This window comes from Loxodonta africana, chromosome X (genome assembly GCF_030014295.1).
Source record: "Loxodonta africana isolate mLoxAfr1 chromosome X, mLoxAfr1.hap2, whole genome shotgun sequence".
NCBI classification, from domain to species: domain Eukaryota; kingdom Metazoa; phylum Chordata; class Mammalia; order Proboscidea; family Elephantidae; genus Loxodonta; species Loxodonta africana.
This window is the reverse complement of record NC_087369.1, coordinates 19,925,555-19,942,509: the sequence shown is the minus strand read 5'-3', so window position 1 is coordinate 19,942,509 and position 16,955 is coordinate 19,925,555. Positions and strand designations below refer to the sequence as shown.

At 42.6% G+C, this 16,955-nt stretch overlaps 2 protein-coding genes across 7 annotated transcripts in view; one reads left to right on the top strand and one right to left on the bottom strand.

Annotated features, from left to right (window-relative positions):
* Positions 1-5,254: 5,254 nt before the first annotated feature.
* On the bottom strand, positions 5,255-6,439 carry LOC135228882 (basic salivary proline-rich protein 4-like). Its single transcript, XM_064278049.1, has one exon. It carries the CDS (start codon positions 6,437-6,439, stop codon positions 5,255-5,257), a length of 1,185 nt encoding a protein of 394 aa, XP_064134119.1.
* Positions 5,546-16,955, top strand: part of SCML2 (Scm polycomb group protein like 2) — a 107,547-nt gene continuing 96,137 nt past the window's right edge. For 3 of the 6 annotated variants that reach the window (XM_064278056.1, XM_064278055.1, XM_064278051.1), the window contains exon 1: positions 5,560-5,670. The gene's annotated coding sequence lies outside the window, so the exon portion shown is untranslated. Of the gene's footprint in view, positions 5,671-16,955 lie in introns of all 6 variants that reach the window. The other 3 variants (XM_064278052.1, XM_064278054.1, XM_064278053.1) reach the window with 3 other exon arrangements.

Below are 16,955 nucleotides of genomic sequence, written 5' to 3'. Positions count from 1 at the left end.
AAACCTCAATTGAGGAAAGAGAAAATGAAGCCATACTTATTGAGATGGCCTTGTGGAATTGTTCTCCCAGCTGGCCCACTGTCTGGCTCTGGCCCTCATCACTCTCCCTGTGACCATGGACTCCAGACTGCTCTGACTGCTTCCAGCCTCTGTCCACTCCTGCCCACACTCTCCAGGGCTGTTGTTGCAGGACCAGTGGCCTCCTGTCAGTGCCTGCCCCGCCACTGCAGAAGCCAGGGGTCCATTAGGAGAAGGAAAGGGAGCCCTAGAAGCTACAGCAGCAGCTAGAGGGATTGCTAGGATTTGCAACTTTATCTACAGCTTCTTTTCTGCTTGAGAGCCTTCAATGGCTCCCCATCATCCACAGAATGGAGTTCAAATACCTTAGCATGGCATACAAAGTCCTCTCTAAATCGACCCCTTCTTATTTGTTTTCAGCACAGTGAATCTTTCACTTTTCAAAGACCATGCAGTGACTTTTCATTAATTTGTGTAAATGCCTTTCCTCACGAGCTTCCATATTTGCTTGGCAAACTCCACAATTTCTCACTTCTCAGTTCAAACGCCACTTCTTTAGGCCTCTTAAGAAATAAGCACACGGGGAACTAATGATTGTGGAGGGCTGATTATTAACCAAACATTATTTTCTGTATCCTTCACTTTTAGACATTAACTCTAAGTTAATTTTATCAACTTTTAGCTCACAGTATTATAGTGACTTGTTTATAGATGACAGGCTGTGAAACCGTTAGGTGCTATAGACACAGTCCCTCAGGTCCATGAATTCTCAAAGGAGTGACAAAAATATTTGAGACCCCTACCTACACCCTTAGTTGATTGGCTCAAATATGAAAAGAAAGCCATTTCAATAATGGTTCCAGTAGGAACAAAAGGTGCACTCATATGGGATTTTGAACAGAATTTCATGGATTACTTACCAAGGTGTGGGGAAGTTTAAGAGAACTAACAAGGGATGCTGAAGGAGCCCAGGGATCAGTAACAGCTGGAATTGCTACCCCCACCCCTCCATCCTGAAGACCCAGTGAGAACTGATGCTGGGAAGGAAGAGACCCTGCCAGGAACTATCTTTGTAGAGGACCCTGCCACCGGCCCAACTTCAGTCCTAGGCAGGAAGGGAGTGGGGAAGAAATACGCCTCCCTCTCTCTCCCCTGGATTCCCATCTCTCCAGCTGTTGCAGGCCCTTTGGCCAAACCAGTTGGCCAAAGAGCCAGGGTGATGCACTCCTTGAGGGTCAGCCCGCTTCTCACCCCCCACTCCCAATCCCTGCCACAGGACAGAGTGAGGCGAAAGGTGTGGAAGGGGTGAAGGTTCTAATGGAGAATCACCAGCATAAAAACTGTAAAATCAAAACTAATAAATGTCCAAAGAACATTATGTCAGCTGGCGAACTGCAGCTCCACTCATATTATTTTATATGGCTACTTTTTAAAATGCTTGATGTGATTGAGGGTGTGGCAAGAGATCCTAGGTCCTTGGAAGATGAAAACACCCACCTACCTACCCAACCACCCATCCACCCATCCATCCATCCATCCATCAATCCATCCATCTCTCTAGTCATATCTCTCTCTCTCCTCTTTGGAGTTGGTGTAAACTCCTTGCATATTCAAATTGTCTTATTCGTCTTACTATCCCCGCCTCTAGCAGAAAAGCAACACCCAACAGGTATTCATTAAACGTCTGGGGTTTAAATGAAGGGCTGAGTGAATGTAATAATGGTCAAGTGCAGTATGTAATGTTCATTGAAGTTATGCCAGTTTTTGCAGCATATGAAATACTTGGCTTGGCCAAAGTCAACTTAGATTTCATTTGTTTGCTTGGTAAAAAACTAATATATGTTTTTAAAAAAAGTGCAGGGATTTGTTGAGGAAAGATCAAGTGGTTTTCTTTTAGTTAGATTTGAATAGCACTTGCTCATCTGTGAAGTAAGTGTGACAGATTATCCCCATTTTAAAGATGAAAAAGCTGAGGCATGGAAAGACTCTAAAGAAATATAGTTAGGCAGACTTGGAATTCAAGACAAGAGCTCAGCTCTCCTGAGGCAGTTGGGTCCTGCTTTCACTACAATACATTGCTTTCCTGTTTAGACTAGCTGCTCTTTCTTAATATTACAAATTTCGCCTCTCAGTATTTTTCCAGGGGAATTATTATTTTGATGTTAGGGCAAAAAAAGGTTTATTGTAACCAACAATAGCGATACTAATTTAAATCTTACTGATATGTGCTCTTGGTTTAATGGGGGGGGGGAAGGCAATTTGTAAGAAACAAAGATCTGAAGACGTTTGTAAATCTAGCTACTGTTTTAATCAATTCATTGATTATTTAATACCTACTTTTTTTACTATGTGGATTTTCTCTGCCAGTCGTAGGCTTCTGTGTTTAGGAGAAAGTATCTCTCAGGAAGTCGGAAAACTAGAGGGAGCCTTCGCTAATGATAAAATGTTAACTTTAACTATGCAAATAACATTGTTTCAAGAAAAGCCCTGTCTGGATGGAGGACTACATTAAACTTGCTTATCCAGGAAAGGAGCTAATCTTTCCATTCTGATTGACTAATATGAAACTCTAAAGAAAGGTACAAAAGGGAGCAATCAAATACACTTGAGAGACAGAAGTATTTTGCATCAGGCTTGGACTGGGAAGGGTGATATGTCTTCTTCAAGCCTGTCCTGGTTTTTGGCCGAGTCAGGAAACTCCAGGAGCAAATTGACAGGAATAAATCTGAGGCATGAAAAATCAGTCACGAAAATTTGGATTTTACCAACCTTACTCCTTACTCTTTCAGTCCAAAGGCTCCCCTTATTTTCACGTTCTCTAGGCTAAATTAATTGAACATCATAATGATAGGTATTCATTCATTCATTCAACAAATATTTATCAAATTCCTACCATGTACAAGATATTTCCAAATAATGGAACAGGGATGTTATTATGATCTCTCCTGACATTAACAAAAAACAGTCTCAAATTTATTTTGGCAAAGGGGGAAAAGCAGAATATAAGTAAATTAGAGTTATTATTGAATGTTTATGTACACAGTATATGATAAAAGCGGAAGACTGAACACAAGCATGGCACAGATAAAGAAGGGTTCAATTATATGTTCAAAAGCTGACTCTGCCACTTCTTTGTTCTGTAATAATCAAGCTCCTCACCTGCAAAATGGGAATAAGAATACCTACCTCATAGGAACATTGTGACTGTTGGAAATTATTTATATAAAGAGACTAGCATGATTTGCCGCACATGGTAGGTGTTCATTAAATGGCAGCTATTGTTATCATTATCAACAACTCATATTTAATATATATGAAAGAGTTCCACTTTTATAAATGCTTTGGTGAAGGCAGCCACTGAGAAGATATTGTTCTTACACAGAGAATTCAGGTTACATTTTTAGAGCGAGGGCTTCAGTCATTTCATAATAAAAACAGGAACATGGGAAGTAGAGGAGGCATCAGAGCGTCAGTGACAGGGGCAATTTTGCAATCAGAGTATTTCTACAATTTAATAACGGGGTACATACCTGCATGTAAAAGAGGTAAAAAGCAATAACCCAAATGTTTCATATAGAGAATGTAGAGATGAACCTCAAATATTTTCTTTGCATTAGAATTAGAAAGACCAAACCAAAAAACAAAACCCACTGTGTCCATTCTGACTCATAGTGACCTTATAGGACAGAAGAGAACTGCCCCACAGGGTTTCAAAGGCTGTAGTCTTTACTGAAGCCAACTGCAAGCCGACTGCCACATCTTTACCGCAGCTTTTGGGTTGGTACTGCCAACCTTTTGGTCAGCAGCTGAGCTCTTAACCACTGCAACACCAGGGCTCCTCATCAGAAAGACCAAACCCGTTGCCTTGGAGTCGATTCCGACTCATAGCAACCCTATAGAACAGGGCAGAGAACAGGGTAGAACTGCCCCCTAGGGTTTCCCAGGAGCTGCTGGTGGATTGGAACTGCAGTCAAGCTTTTAACTACTGCACCTTAGTATGGGCAACAGTGGGCTGAGGGGACTTAAATTCTTAATTAGTCCCCTCAGCCCACTGTTGCCCATACTAAGGGCTTGTGTAGATTAAAACCCTGAAGATATCTTTCTGGTTTAAAAAAAAAATCAAACCTTCATCTTAGACCATTTCAACATTTTCTACGTGATATGTATTACATAATTGATATGATCAAATCTCTCTTTAATATTTGCATATCATTGGCCTAGTTTTTTCTATTTTTGCCTGTTTACTTGAATTTTGCATTAACATGGATTTATTCATGTTTTAGAGGATTCAAGAAAATCAGAGCAATTGGATTTTGCGCTATTTGCCAATGTTTAGATACAATAAAAGGCATTTGGCTTTTAATACCGCAAAAGTTGCATATGAAAATCATTTTATTTGGCACTGTTAAAAATGGATATATTCCGCGGATTTTAAAAAAACTTTTCAGGTTCTGATTTCTGAATTTTGATTTTAAAAGTACATCATGCCCTATGTATTAAGTTAACAAGATCATTGATGTAAAACTTACGCCCAACTTTTCAAAGCGCTGAAGAGAGAAAGAGCAGGCCTGCCAGTCATACACAGCATATTGTATTGTTTTGAAATAAAAGTTTTAAATCCGCTTAGGTATACTCAACCTCACAGCGAGGGACGGGCTGTTTTTCTCCCATTTTCTGTTTACTACATTTTGTGCTGAGAGATTCGTGGGCCCTTATAGGGCTACTTTTACACCTCCTCCCCATCCGTGCGATCTTCACCTGCGCAACTGGCCTCGGAACCTAGTTCCTTCCCCTCCCGGGGCGAGGGGGGATCGGGCAGAGGGGACTCCAAAAGGGACTCTGGAGGACGCTCCCGAGCACCCTCAAGTAAGTGAGCAATTTGTTTCCTCTCCGTGGGTCAATCTCCAGTTCCCTTTAGCTCCAGTCTGGGTTTAGAGGCACGACTAAAGCCAGAAAATGGAGCTGGGAGGGGAATGCGTGGCAAAAACCCATGGAAAAAAAGTTGTCTCAAGGAATCTGCTGCAGCTCACGAAGGAGTGGCTTTGCTCTGGCTGCCTTAACGCACTGCTTTTTCCTGCTCATCGAACTTGCAGGATGAGTTCCCAGGGAAGCGCTGGCTTTGCTTTTTGGATGCGTGGCCAGGGTGGGTGGTGGCCGGGAGTCGAAGGCGATGGCGAAGGGGAGCGAGCTCCCGGGATGGACACTTAACGCGGACCCCGGTGTCCCGCTCGGGGGCTCACCACGGTCTGGGATACAAGGACTGTGACTGGCTTCGGGGGGGGGGGGCGGGGAGACGAGGGAAGAATGCCGAGGACTTCCCCGGCCCGCCGCCCGCGCCCAGAGGCGCCCGCAGGGACTTTGCCGCGGGCGGCGGGCCGCTCGGCCCAGGGCTTCCGGCCGAGGCTCGGCACGAGGTGGCGGTCGCAGGGCGTGCTCGCGGCCACCGCAGGGCACGCGGGCCAGCCGGGCAGGCGGGGGCGGGGCGGCGGCGGCGGTTGCGGGGCATGCGCGGCTCCGCGCGCGGCTTCTCAAACATGGCGGCGGCGGTGTGAAGCCCGGTACCGGCTCGCGCGACCGCTGTGACAATTTCGTTCCTCGGGCCGACTAGAGCCGAGGTGCGTGGCGACTCCGGGCTCCGAGAGGAGCAGAGAGGTAGAGCTGCGGTGCCCGGGCCCTGGCCGTTGTCTGTGGGCGGGCGGCGGGGCGTCCTCGGCGGCGCGTCCCGCGCGAGCAACGCCCCCTCGCCGCCCCTCGGGGGTCCCGCTGCAGCTCGGCCCCGCAGCCCCTCGGCCCACCCTGCGCGGTCTCCTCCCCGGGGCTGAGCTCGCCCCCGGCCCTCGTAGTGCTCTCGGCGGGCGCCCCTCGGCCGCTCCGCGCCGCCCCTCAGGTCCTCCCGGGGCTCCTGTCGCTGGGCGCGGGCCCATCCCGCCTGCGGCGGTTTTGCGGCGGCCCCTGTCCCCGAGCGCGGACAGCGCCCCACTGGGCATCCCTTCGGCCCGGGTGGGAGGGACCGGGCTCGGGCCCCGGCTGCGCGGGGGGCGGCCTGGGCTGCGGAGCGGGGATGCCTTTGCGGGCTCTCGGCAGAGGCTGTCCTGGGCCCCTTCCGGGGACTCGTGAGACAACTTTTGGAGTTTGGGAGGGAAATGTCAGCCCGGAAGGATGCGCTTGCGGCGGAGCGCGGGCCAGGTCGCGATGCCAGGTGCGAACCCAGGACTCGGCCCGGGCTCCCGGGGTGGGGGTGCCTGTGTCTCGCTCCCCGGGGGAAGCGGGAGGGAGAGGAGGGCGCGCCCCGCGTGGGGGCGGGAAGAGGGTGCCGATTCTCCGGAGAAGCTGCGAGGCGCCAGAGGTCGCCGTTCCCTCGCGGCCGGCGGGGCCGAGTTCGTGGACCGTCGCTGCCCTCATTTAGAAACAGCTGCCGCATGGTTACACACCTTTCGCACTTTTTCATGGGACTAGTTGTTTGTGACCTTGGTGGCGTAGTGGTTAAGTGCTATGGCTGCTCACCATAAGGTCGGCAGTTCGAGTCCACCAGGCTTGGAAACCCTATGGGGCAGTTCTACTCTGTCCTTTAGGGTCGCTGTGAGTCGGAATTGGCTCGACGACAGTGGGTTTGGTTTTGGTTTTTTGGTAGTGCTTTGTGAAAGGAGCCCTGGTGGCGCAGTGGTTAAGAGCTGTCTGTTAGCTGAAAGGTTGCAACCCACCCGCGGACTCCGCTCCTGTGAAGATTCACAGCCTAGGAAACCCTATGGGGGCAGTTCTACTCTCTTCTGTGGGGTCCCCATGAGTCAGCATCCACTCATGGCACACAACAACAAAAACAGCATTGGTTTGTTTAGAGCCAGATGGAGAACGGCTTTTCCAATTTTACGGATTTGTGTGTCGAGGTTATACTTAGCTTCAGGTGCTCAGCTGTAATTCAGCCTCTTTTTTTAAATATGTTTGGGATGTACAGGTATTTCTTTCCAAGTTCCCATTGAGGACCATTGATTTCTTTTTAAAAGGTTGTAAAACGTTTGCCATACATCCCAAAGTATGATTACCCTTAGAAATTGGCCTCTAATTTGAAGACTTAGAAGATTAATATTTAAGATGTGCCTGTGAGCTTAGGACAATATCTCTAGAAAGGGAATGGGTCGGTTAGTAGGGAGGAAACTGAGGCAAGGGAAAGTCAGTAACTTGCTTATGATCATAAGACTTAACAACTTACCGAGGATCGCTTTCTTCCCCGAAACAACTGTAGATACTACTACATTTTTAATGCCCCCAGAGCTATTAATATTTACGTTTTGGGGAAGCAGGTATTATAAAAAGGCAACATTTATGGAGTACAACTACCTATAACAAGAAATTATGTTGTAATAATACTTCATAAATGCACATTTAATTTTTTTCGATAATGATAGTTGGGAATGTTCTTTAATAATGACAATTTTGCCTTCCTTGCCATTCCTTTTGTTACTTACTCATTAAACAAGGTATTTCCAAGGCCGAATTTTCTTTCAGGTTGTTTGTGGTTTTGTATATTTAATGGGAGGAATGTGAAAAGAAACTTTTGGACAGGAGTCCAGTTGGGATTTTTTGTTGTTGTTGCTTTGACTTGTTTAGGAGAAAAGAAAATTACAATTTAAGAAAAGGACATGCACACCTATGTGTACCTTTGTGCATTCTGCGAGTACAAAATAACTGATTGAGACATATATAGCAGAGATGTGGAGCAATGTGGAGGTACCATGTAATACTTGGCCTACAGAAGACAATTTTTAAAAGAAGGACTGGACAGTCAGTAATCAGTCTTCTCTAGAGTGGGAGACACAACTTAGATTCAAAGTTGGAGGCAAAAGATAGAGCTCTATGGTGACTGCACTTTGCTCAATTTCATTGCGAAGGTGTGATACCATTATTTAATCAGAAAACTAATATCCCCTCCCAGTTAAAGGGTGAGATAGAGGTGGGAGTTAAGGAATGGGGTCCCTTCTTAATGAGAGAAATAGCCTAAAATAGCATATCTACCCAAGAAGATGTAAGAAGTTTGGAGTGCCTCTTTATTCATGTCCCCTCCTTTTGTATTGTGGTCAAATATATATGATGAAAAATCTTCCATTTTAATGATTTTTAAGTGTACAATTCAGTGATATTAGTTACATTCACCATGTTGTGCAACCATCACCACTATCCATTTCCAGAAGTTTTTTTTATCACCCCAAACAAACTCAGAACCCTTCAGCAATAACTTCCCATTCCCCCCATTCCTTAGTAAACCACTAATAGACTTTTTTTCTCTATGCATTTGCCTGTTCTAGATAGTGGGATCATACAAAAATTGTCTTTTTGTGTCCAGCATTTCACTCAGCATAATGTTTTAAGGTTCACCCATGTCATAGTATGTATCAGAACGTCATTTCTCTTTATGGCTGCATATTCAGTTCTCTTTATATTCCATTGTAGGTTTATACCACATTTTGTTATCCGTTCATCCATTGACGGACACTTGGGTTGTTTCCACCTTTTGGTTATTGTGAATAATGCTGCCGTGAACATCGGTGTACAAATATCTGTTTGAGTCCCTTTTTTAAGTCTTGGTTATAAACTGATATGGATTGAATTGTGCCCCCCCCATGTGTGTTGGAATCCTAACCCCTATACCCTCAGATGTAATGTAACATAATCACTTTCTATAATGCAACCTAATGTTATATTAATGATGCCATATCCAATTGAGATTTTTGAGAAAGGAGTGTGCTTATGAACACTCACCTGATGCCTTGTATTCGTTTTGCATTGCTTTATTTATAACCTCCAAAACAGTCCGATAGAATTAAAAAAAAAAAAAAACCCAGAACAAAGGCAAACACTATTTAAAATGGCTTTGAAATTTTTTAATCATGCAAACTTACAAACTTCTTAAGAGTGTATGTCTGTTTCCCCCAGAGAACCTGATTTGTTTTGGAAATGGTATTTTGGAAAAAAAGATGAATGTCATTGAACTGCTTTATATACGAGGATGCTTTAAAGCTGATGTCATAATAAGTACAAAGAACATTGGAGTCAGTTTTAAAGAGGTGGTATCAGTTTTTCTCATGAGGCAGCTGGTCAGTCCTTTTGATTTATTGTTCAATCAACACATCTTTATTAAGTGCCTGTACTGTTTTTTTGTACTGTCTATAGTACGGGGCTCATTGCAGTTCAGAGTACATTTAATCAGAGACTACTGTGTGCTCGGCACAGCGCTAGTTTCTGGGTGTTTAAGGCTTCCCACCCAGTAGTTTATTCCTAAAAAATTTAAGGTTACAGCTAAGAAAATGAATAAGACTGGAACATTTAAAAGACAAACTCAACGAGTCAGTATTTTTGTCATAATTCTCTAAACAAAATTCTAGATGTTACTGTAAATTACTTCTGACTTGTCTAATGTTAACTTTGTGCCTTATTTGTTCTGATTATATAAAGCTATACATTTTAACGAGAGCTTATTTTCTGGGACAAATAGATAAAATATTGTTTACCCTAGAGAGGGAAAATGAGTTACTGGTATAAATTGAAACAAGTATATATCCTGGAGAGTGGCTGTTTTTTAATGCTAAGCAACTTTATTTCCTATGACTAAGGATTTTACAATGTAACTAGATTTTGACTGACTGAATTTTTTAGAGCTCTTTTTTTCAAAATGTGTCAGAAATCTCTCTGAACTCAAAAATAACAAATAAGGGTTATGATTGTCAGCCATAAGCCAGATGTGACTCTCATTTTCTTTTGGGTTTGTTCCTTTTTAGTTGCCTGCCTGTTCCTCCCAGATGCTTCCTATCGCCCCTCTTCCTGCCCCTGTTCCCTTTGCTGTTGGTGTCTGTTTCCGCATCAGTGAAATGGTCAGGGTAATCCTGTGCTGCCTCACTGTGAAATAATTGATGATGGTAAAGTGCCTTGAAAAGGCTGAGTAAATACCAAGTCTTTTGAATGAAAACGGCATATGTATGTTCAGTTTAAGGAAGATTCAAGTTCCAATTTCAGTTGGAGCTCCTGGTGGGTGGGTGGTGGGTGGCCTTGCATATTTATCTTTGGGTTAGTAGAAATGACTGTTAACCAGTTAAGTTTAGTAACTGGAACACCCATGGATGTTGGTGATCCTGTGCTATTTGAATTATTAGTCACCTCTAGTCCTTTTTTGCCAGATTACCCTGTCTGCCGCTTTTTCCCCATTATGCCAGCTCTCTTCTCATTCCAGTTGTGACTAGAAATCTGAAGTCACCTTCTCTATTAGTTCCGCCTCCATGGGAGCCTCATTGTCTCCTCAGAGTCATATTCCTGATTTTTAGGATATACAACATGTGAACAAAGTGAGTTCTGCCAGCCCTCAAAGTTAGAGCCTCGAGGCTATGGTGCAAAGATTAGTCTGGCATTGCCAAGAAATATTTTGTGCTCCTTTGGAGTGAGCAAATCAAGCACTCCTGAGATTTTTAGAAACATTATTAATGTCTGAGAATTACTACCTCAGAGTAGCTCACAATTTCAAGTGATTGTTGATTCCAGGAATCAAAAACCTGGAAACTTCGAAAATGGCAAATGATGGTGATTTTGAAAGAAAGAGTTTACTCTTCCCTGGTTTGGGGGTCTTATTATTTATGATCCCTTTATCTTGGGGAATAAATGAAAGAAACCGCTGCTGTTTATATTAGATTAAAATTGGCTGGTATATTTTGCTGGTTAAGTTCTCCAGGCTCTAACTAGCTTTGGCTTTGGTAACTAAGCATAGCTATGCCTTTGCTGTAGCGATAACATCTCATTTAAAAAAGAGAACAGAGGGGGTGGTTCTTAAAGTAGGAGAACTTGAGAAAATTTCAGAAGCCATCTAAGACTTGAAAATGTGCATATATTCTTTGGTTTTCATGAATAAAGCATTTTACTTATTTTGTCTTTATATTGTCTAATATAAGTAAACCTTGGCCACCTTAGAAAGAAATAATACTCCAGGTTTTTATGCCAAGTGATTTATACTAAATATATATCCCTAAGCCTTTCTCTTACTTTTATTCTTTTGGGCAAATGATGGAAAGGTTTTAAAATAAGAAATGAGGATAGCTTATTGTGTGAAAAGTGAAAGATTTGAGGCTCATATACAGTTTATGTGATGGTGCCATTCCACTTTATATTGTGCTCATCTGACTTAAAAAAAAATAGGCTAGATGAATTCCTTATTTTACCAAGAGTGAAATACTAGGATAAGCTTGTTGAGTTTTCGTTTGAGTAAAGAGCTGGAAAACATTTAAAGATAGAGAGCATTTGACTACCTACTACTTGTGACCTGTGTTTATGGCTGTGGCTCTCCGCCTTCCTAAGTTTATAGGCGCAAATTGTTGTAAGAGCGGAAAGAAAGTGCCCACCTCTTGTGGTAACGTGCCATTGTAAACTTCGGAAGGGATAGATATATTGCAATTCTAGGGCATGCCTTGAGGATGCTTTCTTTTCTCAGGGAAAAGTTGGTAGGACTTTCTTTGCTTCTTGCCTATAGAATACCCGTTTGATTTTTCTTGACCTCTTTCTCAGAAGGATTAACGGGTGTTGAATGTCAGACATAAACAGCTCCATTTGTATGGTATGTAACTTGTAGACTTATAGCCATAACATAATTTTTAAAGCAAGTGTATTGACAAAGCCCCTGTTTTTTGTTAACATTTGGTCACTTTCCCCACCTTTTATAAGTTTTGACTGGCTGAAGATTTCGATTATATTTTTAATTTTAAATTAGGCAGTGAATCAGATGTGTTTCTTCCCTTCAGTTCTCTTGCCTCTCTGAATACGCTTGGGAACATGTGCCCTTCACTGTGTTGTATTTCTTTGTGTTTTTTTTTTTTTTTTGAAAGACTTTAAAAAGCATTACTTGGAGTATTTTCGGTGTACATTAAAATTATTTGAAAAGTAATATAGTCGATATCTAATTTTTTGTTAACTCAGTAAAGTTTCATAAATCTGGTCAAATGAAACATTGTCTTGATAGTCATTAAAAGAATTAAAATATACTACTCAATAATGACAAGTACATTTGTATATTGCTTGGTTTGAGATTAGAAACTCCGATTTGAGTTTTTGCGTGTGTGCATGTGTGGTGAGATTTTGAGACATTGTGGAAATATTTAAATAGGTAATTTACTGACACCTGCCTCATGTTTGAAGTATTGTCAGGGATGTTTAGTTTTCTGGTCACTTTAGATTGTGGTTTATTGCATGCTTTTCTGTAGTCTGTTGTCTAGTGGGGATTGTTGTTGTCATCATTTCCATTATTTTTTGTAGGGCTGGTGTTAGAAGCCATAAATCTAGACTGCTGTGATAATAGGAACAGGCTGTAACCTGACCCATTTCTTTTGTCAAAATGTCACACTGTGAGCTGCCTGTAGTAAATTGACATGCCGTGCCATTAACTCTAGTCCTACACTAATGTCGATGGGCAGCAGGTCTCTGGCAATTAGCCTGTGGCTGTTTTAAAGCCTTAGGAATTTACAACTATAAACTGGGATTTTAGCAACCCTTGACTTGTCTTTCATTTATCTGTTTTCTGACTAAACATACTTCTTAACTAAATACATAGCTTTCACCTAACTCATTTTAAGATTGTAAGTGATTAATTTGTAGATTATGATTTTTTAGATAACTTAAAAATTCTTAAGTAGCTAAGTGTTCTTCTTGTTTTAACACGGAAAAAGATTAGTTTCTAATTTGTTGGGATAGATTTTACTAAAGGATATTTAAAATTATCCCTCTAGCAACCTTAATTTCCTCCAGAAAGCTCCAGAAGGAGTTAAAACCAAACCAGTTGCTGTTTAGATGATCCCAACTCACGCCGACCTCATGTATGTCAGAGTATAACTGTGCTCTATAGAGTTTTCAGTGGCTGATTTTTCGGAATTAGATCACCAGGCCTTTCTCTTGAAGTGCCTTTGGGTGAACTTGAACCTCCAGCATTTCATTTAGCAGCCTAGTGCTTTAACTGTTTGTACCACCCAGGGACTCCCAACTGAAGTTAGAGTTATGTAACTGGAATTTATAAATGGAATTCGGGTATAGCATATATTCCTAGTTGTTCCTCTCCCTGAAAAAAGAATTACCTGTGGGAAAAAATTTTTTTTTATAGTAACCCGTTTATACTGGGGCCTGTCTTGTGGAGACCTTAAATATCCTAGCAAGAGATCATACTCAGCTTAAAAAAATAAAGGTCTATCAGCTGTTGGGAAGGAGTGGGGGGCTGTCTCTTGTCACAGAATTTTCTCCTTGGCACAAACACCTAGTTGTTAGGTGCCATCAAGTCAGTTTTGACTCATAGCAGCCACATGAGACAGAGTAGAACTGTCCTGTAGGGCTTTCTAGGCTGTATTCCTTTACGGGAACAAACCCTCAGGTCTTCCTCCCGCAGAGCTGCTGGATGGGTTTGAACTGCCAACTTTTCAGTTAGCAGTCAAGTGCTTAACCATTAGACCACCAGGACTCCTTCATTGACCTAAACTAGTGTGTAAATTAAGACAGCACATTAGAAATTGTAGGGAGGAACTGAGAAGAATGACAATACAGGCAAAAGAAAATGTCACCAATTTTTTTTTTTAAACTACAGTGTCCTGGCTCTGTATGGTTTAGATACAAGGAGGCTGTAGCTCAGTAGATTTTATTTACTCCTTCAGCAAGCACTTTGTAGTGGTGCAGTGTAAAGTGCTTGGCTGCCAACTGTAAGGTCAGCAGTTTGAACGCACCAGCGGCTCCATGGAAGAAAGTTGTGGCAGTCTGCTTCTGTAAAGATTTACAGCCTTGGAAACCCTACGGGGTCTCTGTGAGTTGGAATCCACTGGATGGCAATGGGTTTGGTTTTTTTTTTAATGTGATAAACACTGGGCTAGTTATTCTGTAGGACAGTAAGATGAACCAGATAAGGATACTGCCTCCAGAAACTTATCAGTCTAGCAGGGGAGATAAGGCATGTAAACAATTAAATGGCAACTGAGACAATTTTAAAGCTCCTGGGTGGTGCAGACAATTTGCACTTGACTCCAAACCTAAAGTTTGGTTGTTCGAATGCACCTAGCAGCACTGCAGAAGAAAGGCCTGGCAATCTGCCTCTATAAAGATTATTGCCAAGAATACCCTACTCTGTAAAATATGAGATTGCTATGGGTCGGAATCAACTCAACAGCAACGGGTTTTGTTTTGTTTTTTGAGGCAATTTTAGCATAATGGTTAGGTATTCATGGACCTAAGTTCTAATCTAGCTGGGTGGTCTTGGGCAGGTCTCTGACTCTGAATATCCTTAACTTGGATATTGAGACAAGTTGGATATTGGACATGAGTGAGCATTAATAATAGTATCTACCCTGTTGTTGTTAACTGTCTTTGGGTTGGTCCTTGACTCGTGATGACCCCATGCACAATGGAATGAAACACTGCCCAGTCCTGTGCCATCCTTATGATTGGCTGGGGATTGGACCATTATGATGATAGGGTTTTCATTGGCTGATTTTCAAAAGTAGATCACCAGGCCCTTCTTCCTAGTGTGTCTGAATGTAGGAGTGCCACTGAAACCTGTTCAGCATCACAGCAATATGCAGGCTTCAACCGACAGTTGGTGGTTGTGCATGAGGTGCATTGGCCAGGAATTGAACCTGAATCTCCTGCATGGGAGGCGAGAATTCTACCACCCAGCCACCAGTGCTGCGTGTATCTACCCTGCAGGCTTGTAATATACATAAAGGCCTTAAGTGGGTACCAACCACTTGGCAAGAGCTCAGTATTAATATTATTATTACCACTGCCAATACCACCATCCTTAGGTCTCTGGGAGATAATCTTTATTTTCTCCTGCCCTCTTGGATCCATCCTGTCCAGGGTGCATGGTGCGTTATACTTCTTTACTTCTTCCTTTCAAAGCATGTACAGTATATTACAGCCCCGTCTTTTGGCATCTGACAAACCTAGGTTTGAATCATTTTTTTTTTTCACTACCAGCTTTCTCATCTTTAAGAATCAACAGACCTTAGTAACTGTTAAGATATTGGGCAAAGGAGGAGGGGAGTGAAAGATGACTTCTAATTTGGAAAGACTGGACGTTTGTAATGCCAATTAAAATAGGAAGCAGAAGAAGAAGAGCTCATTTTGGAGGGCAGAGGAGTTTAGTTTTTTAAATATGTAGTACTCGGGGTGGTTGTGAAGCATTCAGGCTGATGTTCAATAGGCTAGAGTAGAAATTTTGGCGAGAGATTGGGACTAGAGATGCCGATTTAGGCGTTTTCCACATTAGGGTGTTGCATCAGCCATGGATTAGAATGAGATTATATAGACTCTAGAATATAGAGGAAGAGACTGAGTGAATAGAGAAGATCAATGGCTAAAACAGAAGGAGAAAGTAGACACAGAGGGACGATAGAGGCAGGACCACCAAAGAATAATGTGTGCCTAAGGCCAAGACAGGAGGGAGTGTCTGGAATAAGGGGCTCCTGAAGTGTCAAGGAGAATGAAACAGTGAAATGGGGTTTGATGTTTGGGTGATAACTGGGGCCTTGGAAAGCAGTTAGTAGAAAAAGAGGGAAGGTGGAAGTCAGACTGCAGAGAGTGAGATATCCCAGCAACTCTGTCATCACATTTTGTGGATGTGATCAATTGATGTTTATTACCATAACGGTGGTCATCAGGAAAGGGCTAGTCAGTATGGTAAATATATAATGTAGTTGAGAATCTTTTCTCCAGTAATATAAATGAGGATATTGTCTAAATTTAAGATCACATCTCTTTATAAGCATTTTACACTTTCAAGACGGCAGATTTTAATAGCTCCAAAACGGTAGGTTCAATGAGCAAGTCTAATCATAAATGCTTATATTCAGATATCATTCCCTCCTATAGGACTTCTGTCTGGGAACTATGGCAGCAAACCTCTTGGTGTGGGAACAGATTTCTTTCTTTTAGCTTAACATCTATATTTTGTTGACTCTTATGCTCTCTCAGGTTGAGATTCTATAATTCCATCCATTTTACATCTGACCCATGGCCTAAAGTTGGAAAGGGTCCTGGGAAATTTCTTGCTGTCAGAATTGTTTAATTCCTGTCCTTGTCAAAATACTTGTCCTTATTGACTCTTGAGGTTGTTGTCATTAGCTGCCATCGAGTCAGCTCCTACTCATGAAGACCCTCATATACAACAGAATGAAATGTTGCCCAGTCCTGTGCCATATTCATGATCTTTGCTATGCTTGAGTCCATTGTTGCAGCCACTGTGTATTTTGAGTGCCTCCCAACCTAGGGAGCTCATCTTCAAGTACTGTATCAGACAGTATTCTGTTGGGATCCATTGGGTTTTCATTGGTTGATTTGTAGAAGTAGGTTGCCAGGCCTTTCTTCCTAGCCTGTCTTAGACTCTTCAGGTAGTTGGCTCTAATGAGAGACTCTGGGTATATAGGTTAAGGTGCTTAACCACTTGGCTGTTAACTGAAAGGTCAGCAGTTCAAACCCACTAGTGGCTCTACAGGAGAAAAGACCTGACGATCTACTCCCATAAAGATTACAACCTAGGAAACCCTATAGGGCAGTTCTAATCTGGGCCACTTAAAGTCAGTATCGGAACTAGCAGCATCCTAGTCGAGGTATGGAACAGCTTGGTTATTTGAGTCTGGCTTTCAGAGGAGACGGCTAGGAGGTAGTGCTTTGTGTGTGTGAGTCGTCTATAGATGGCTCCTGAAGCCATAGGCCCTGAGTCCGTAGAGGGAGGTGAGGGCCCAGAAAGAACCTGAGCAACTCTGGGATTTCATAATTAGATAGAGGAGGAGGCAGGAGCCTTTCTTAGCCTTCACTCATTTTGTGTCCTTAGCCTGAAATTCCTCTCCCTTCCTTCTCTGCTCATTGAAATTCTATTCATCCTTAAAGGAGCACTTCAAGTGCCACTTCTTTTGGGAAGCCTTCTTTTATATTCCCAA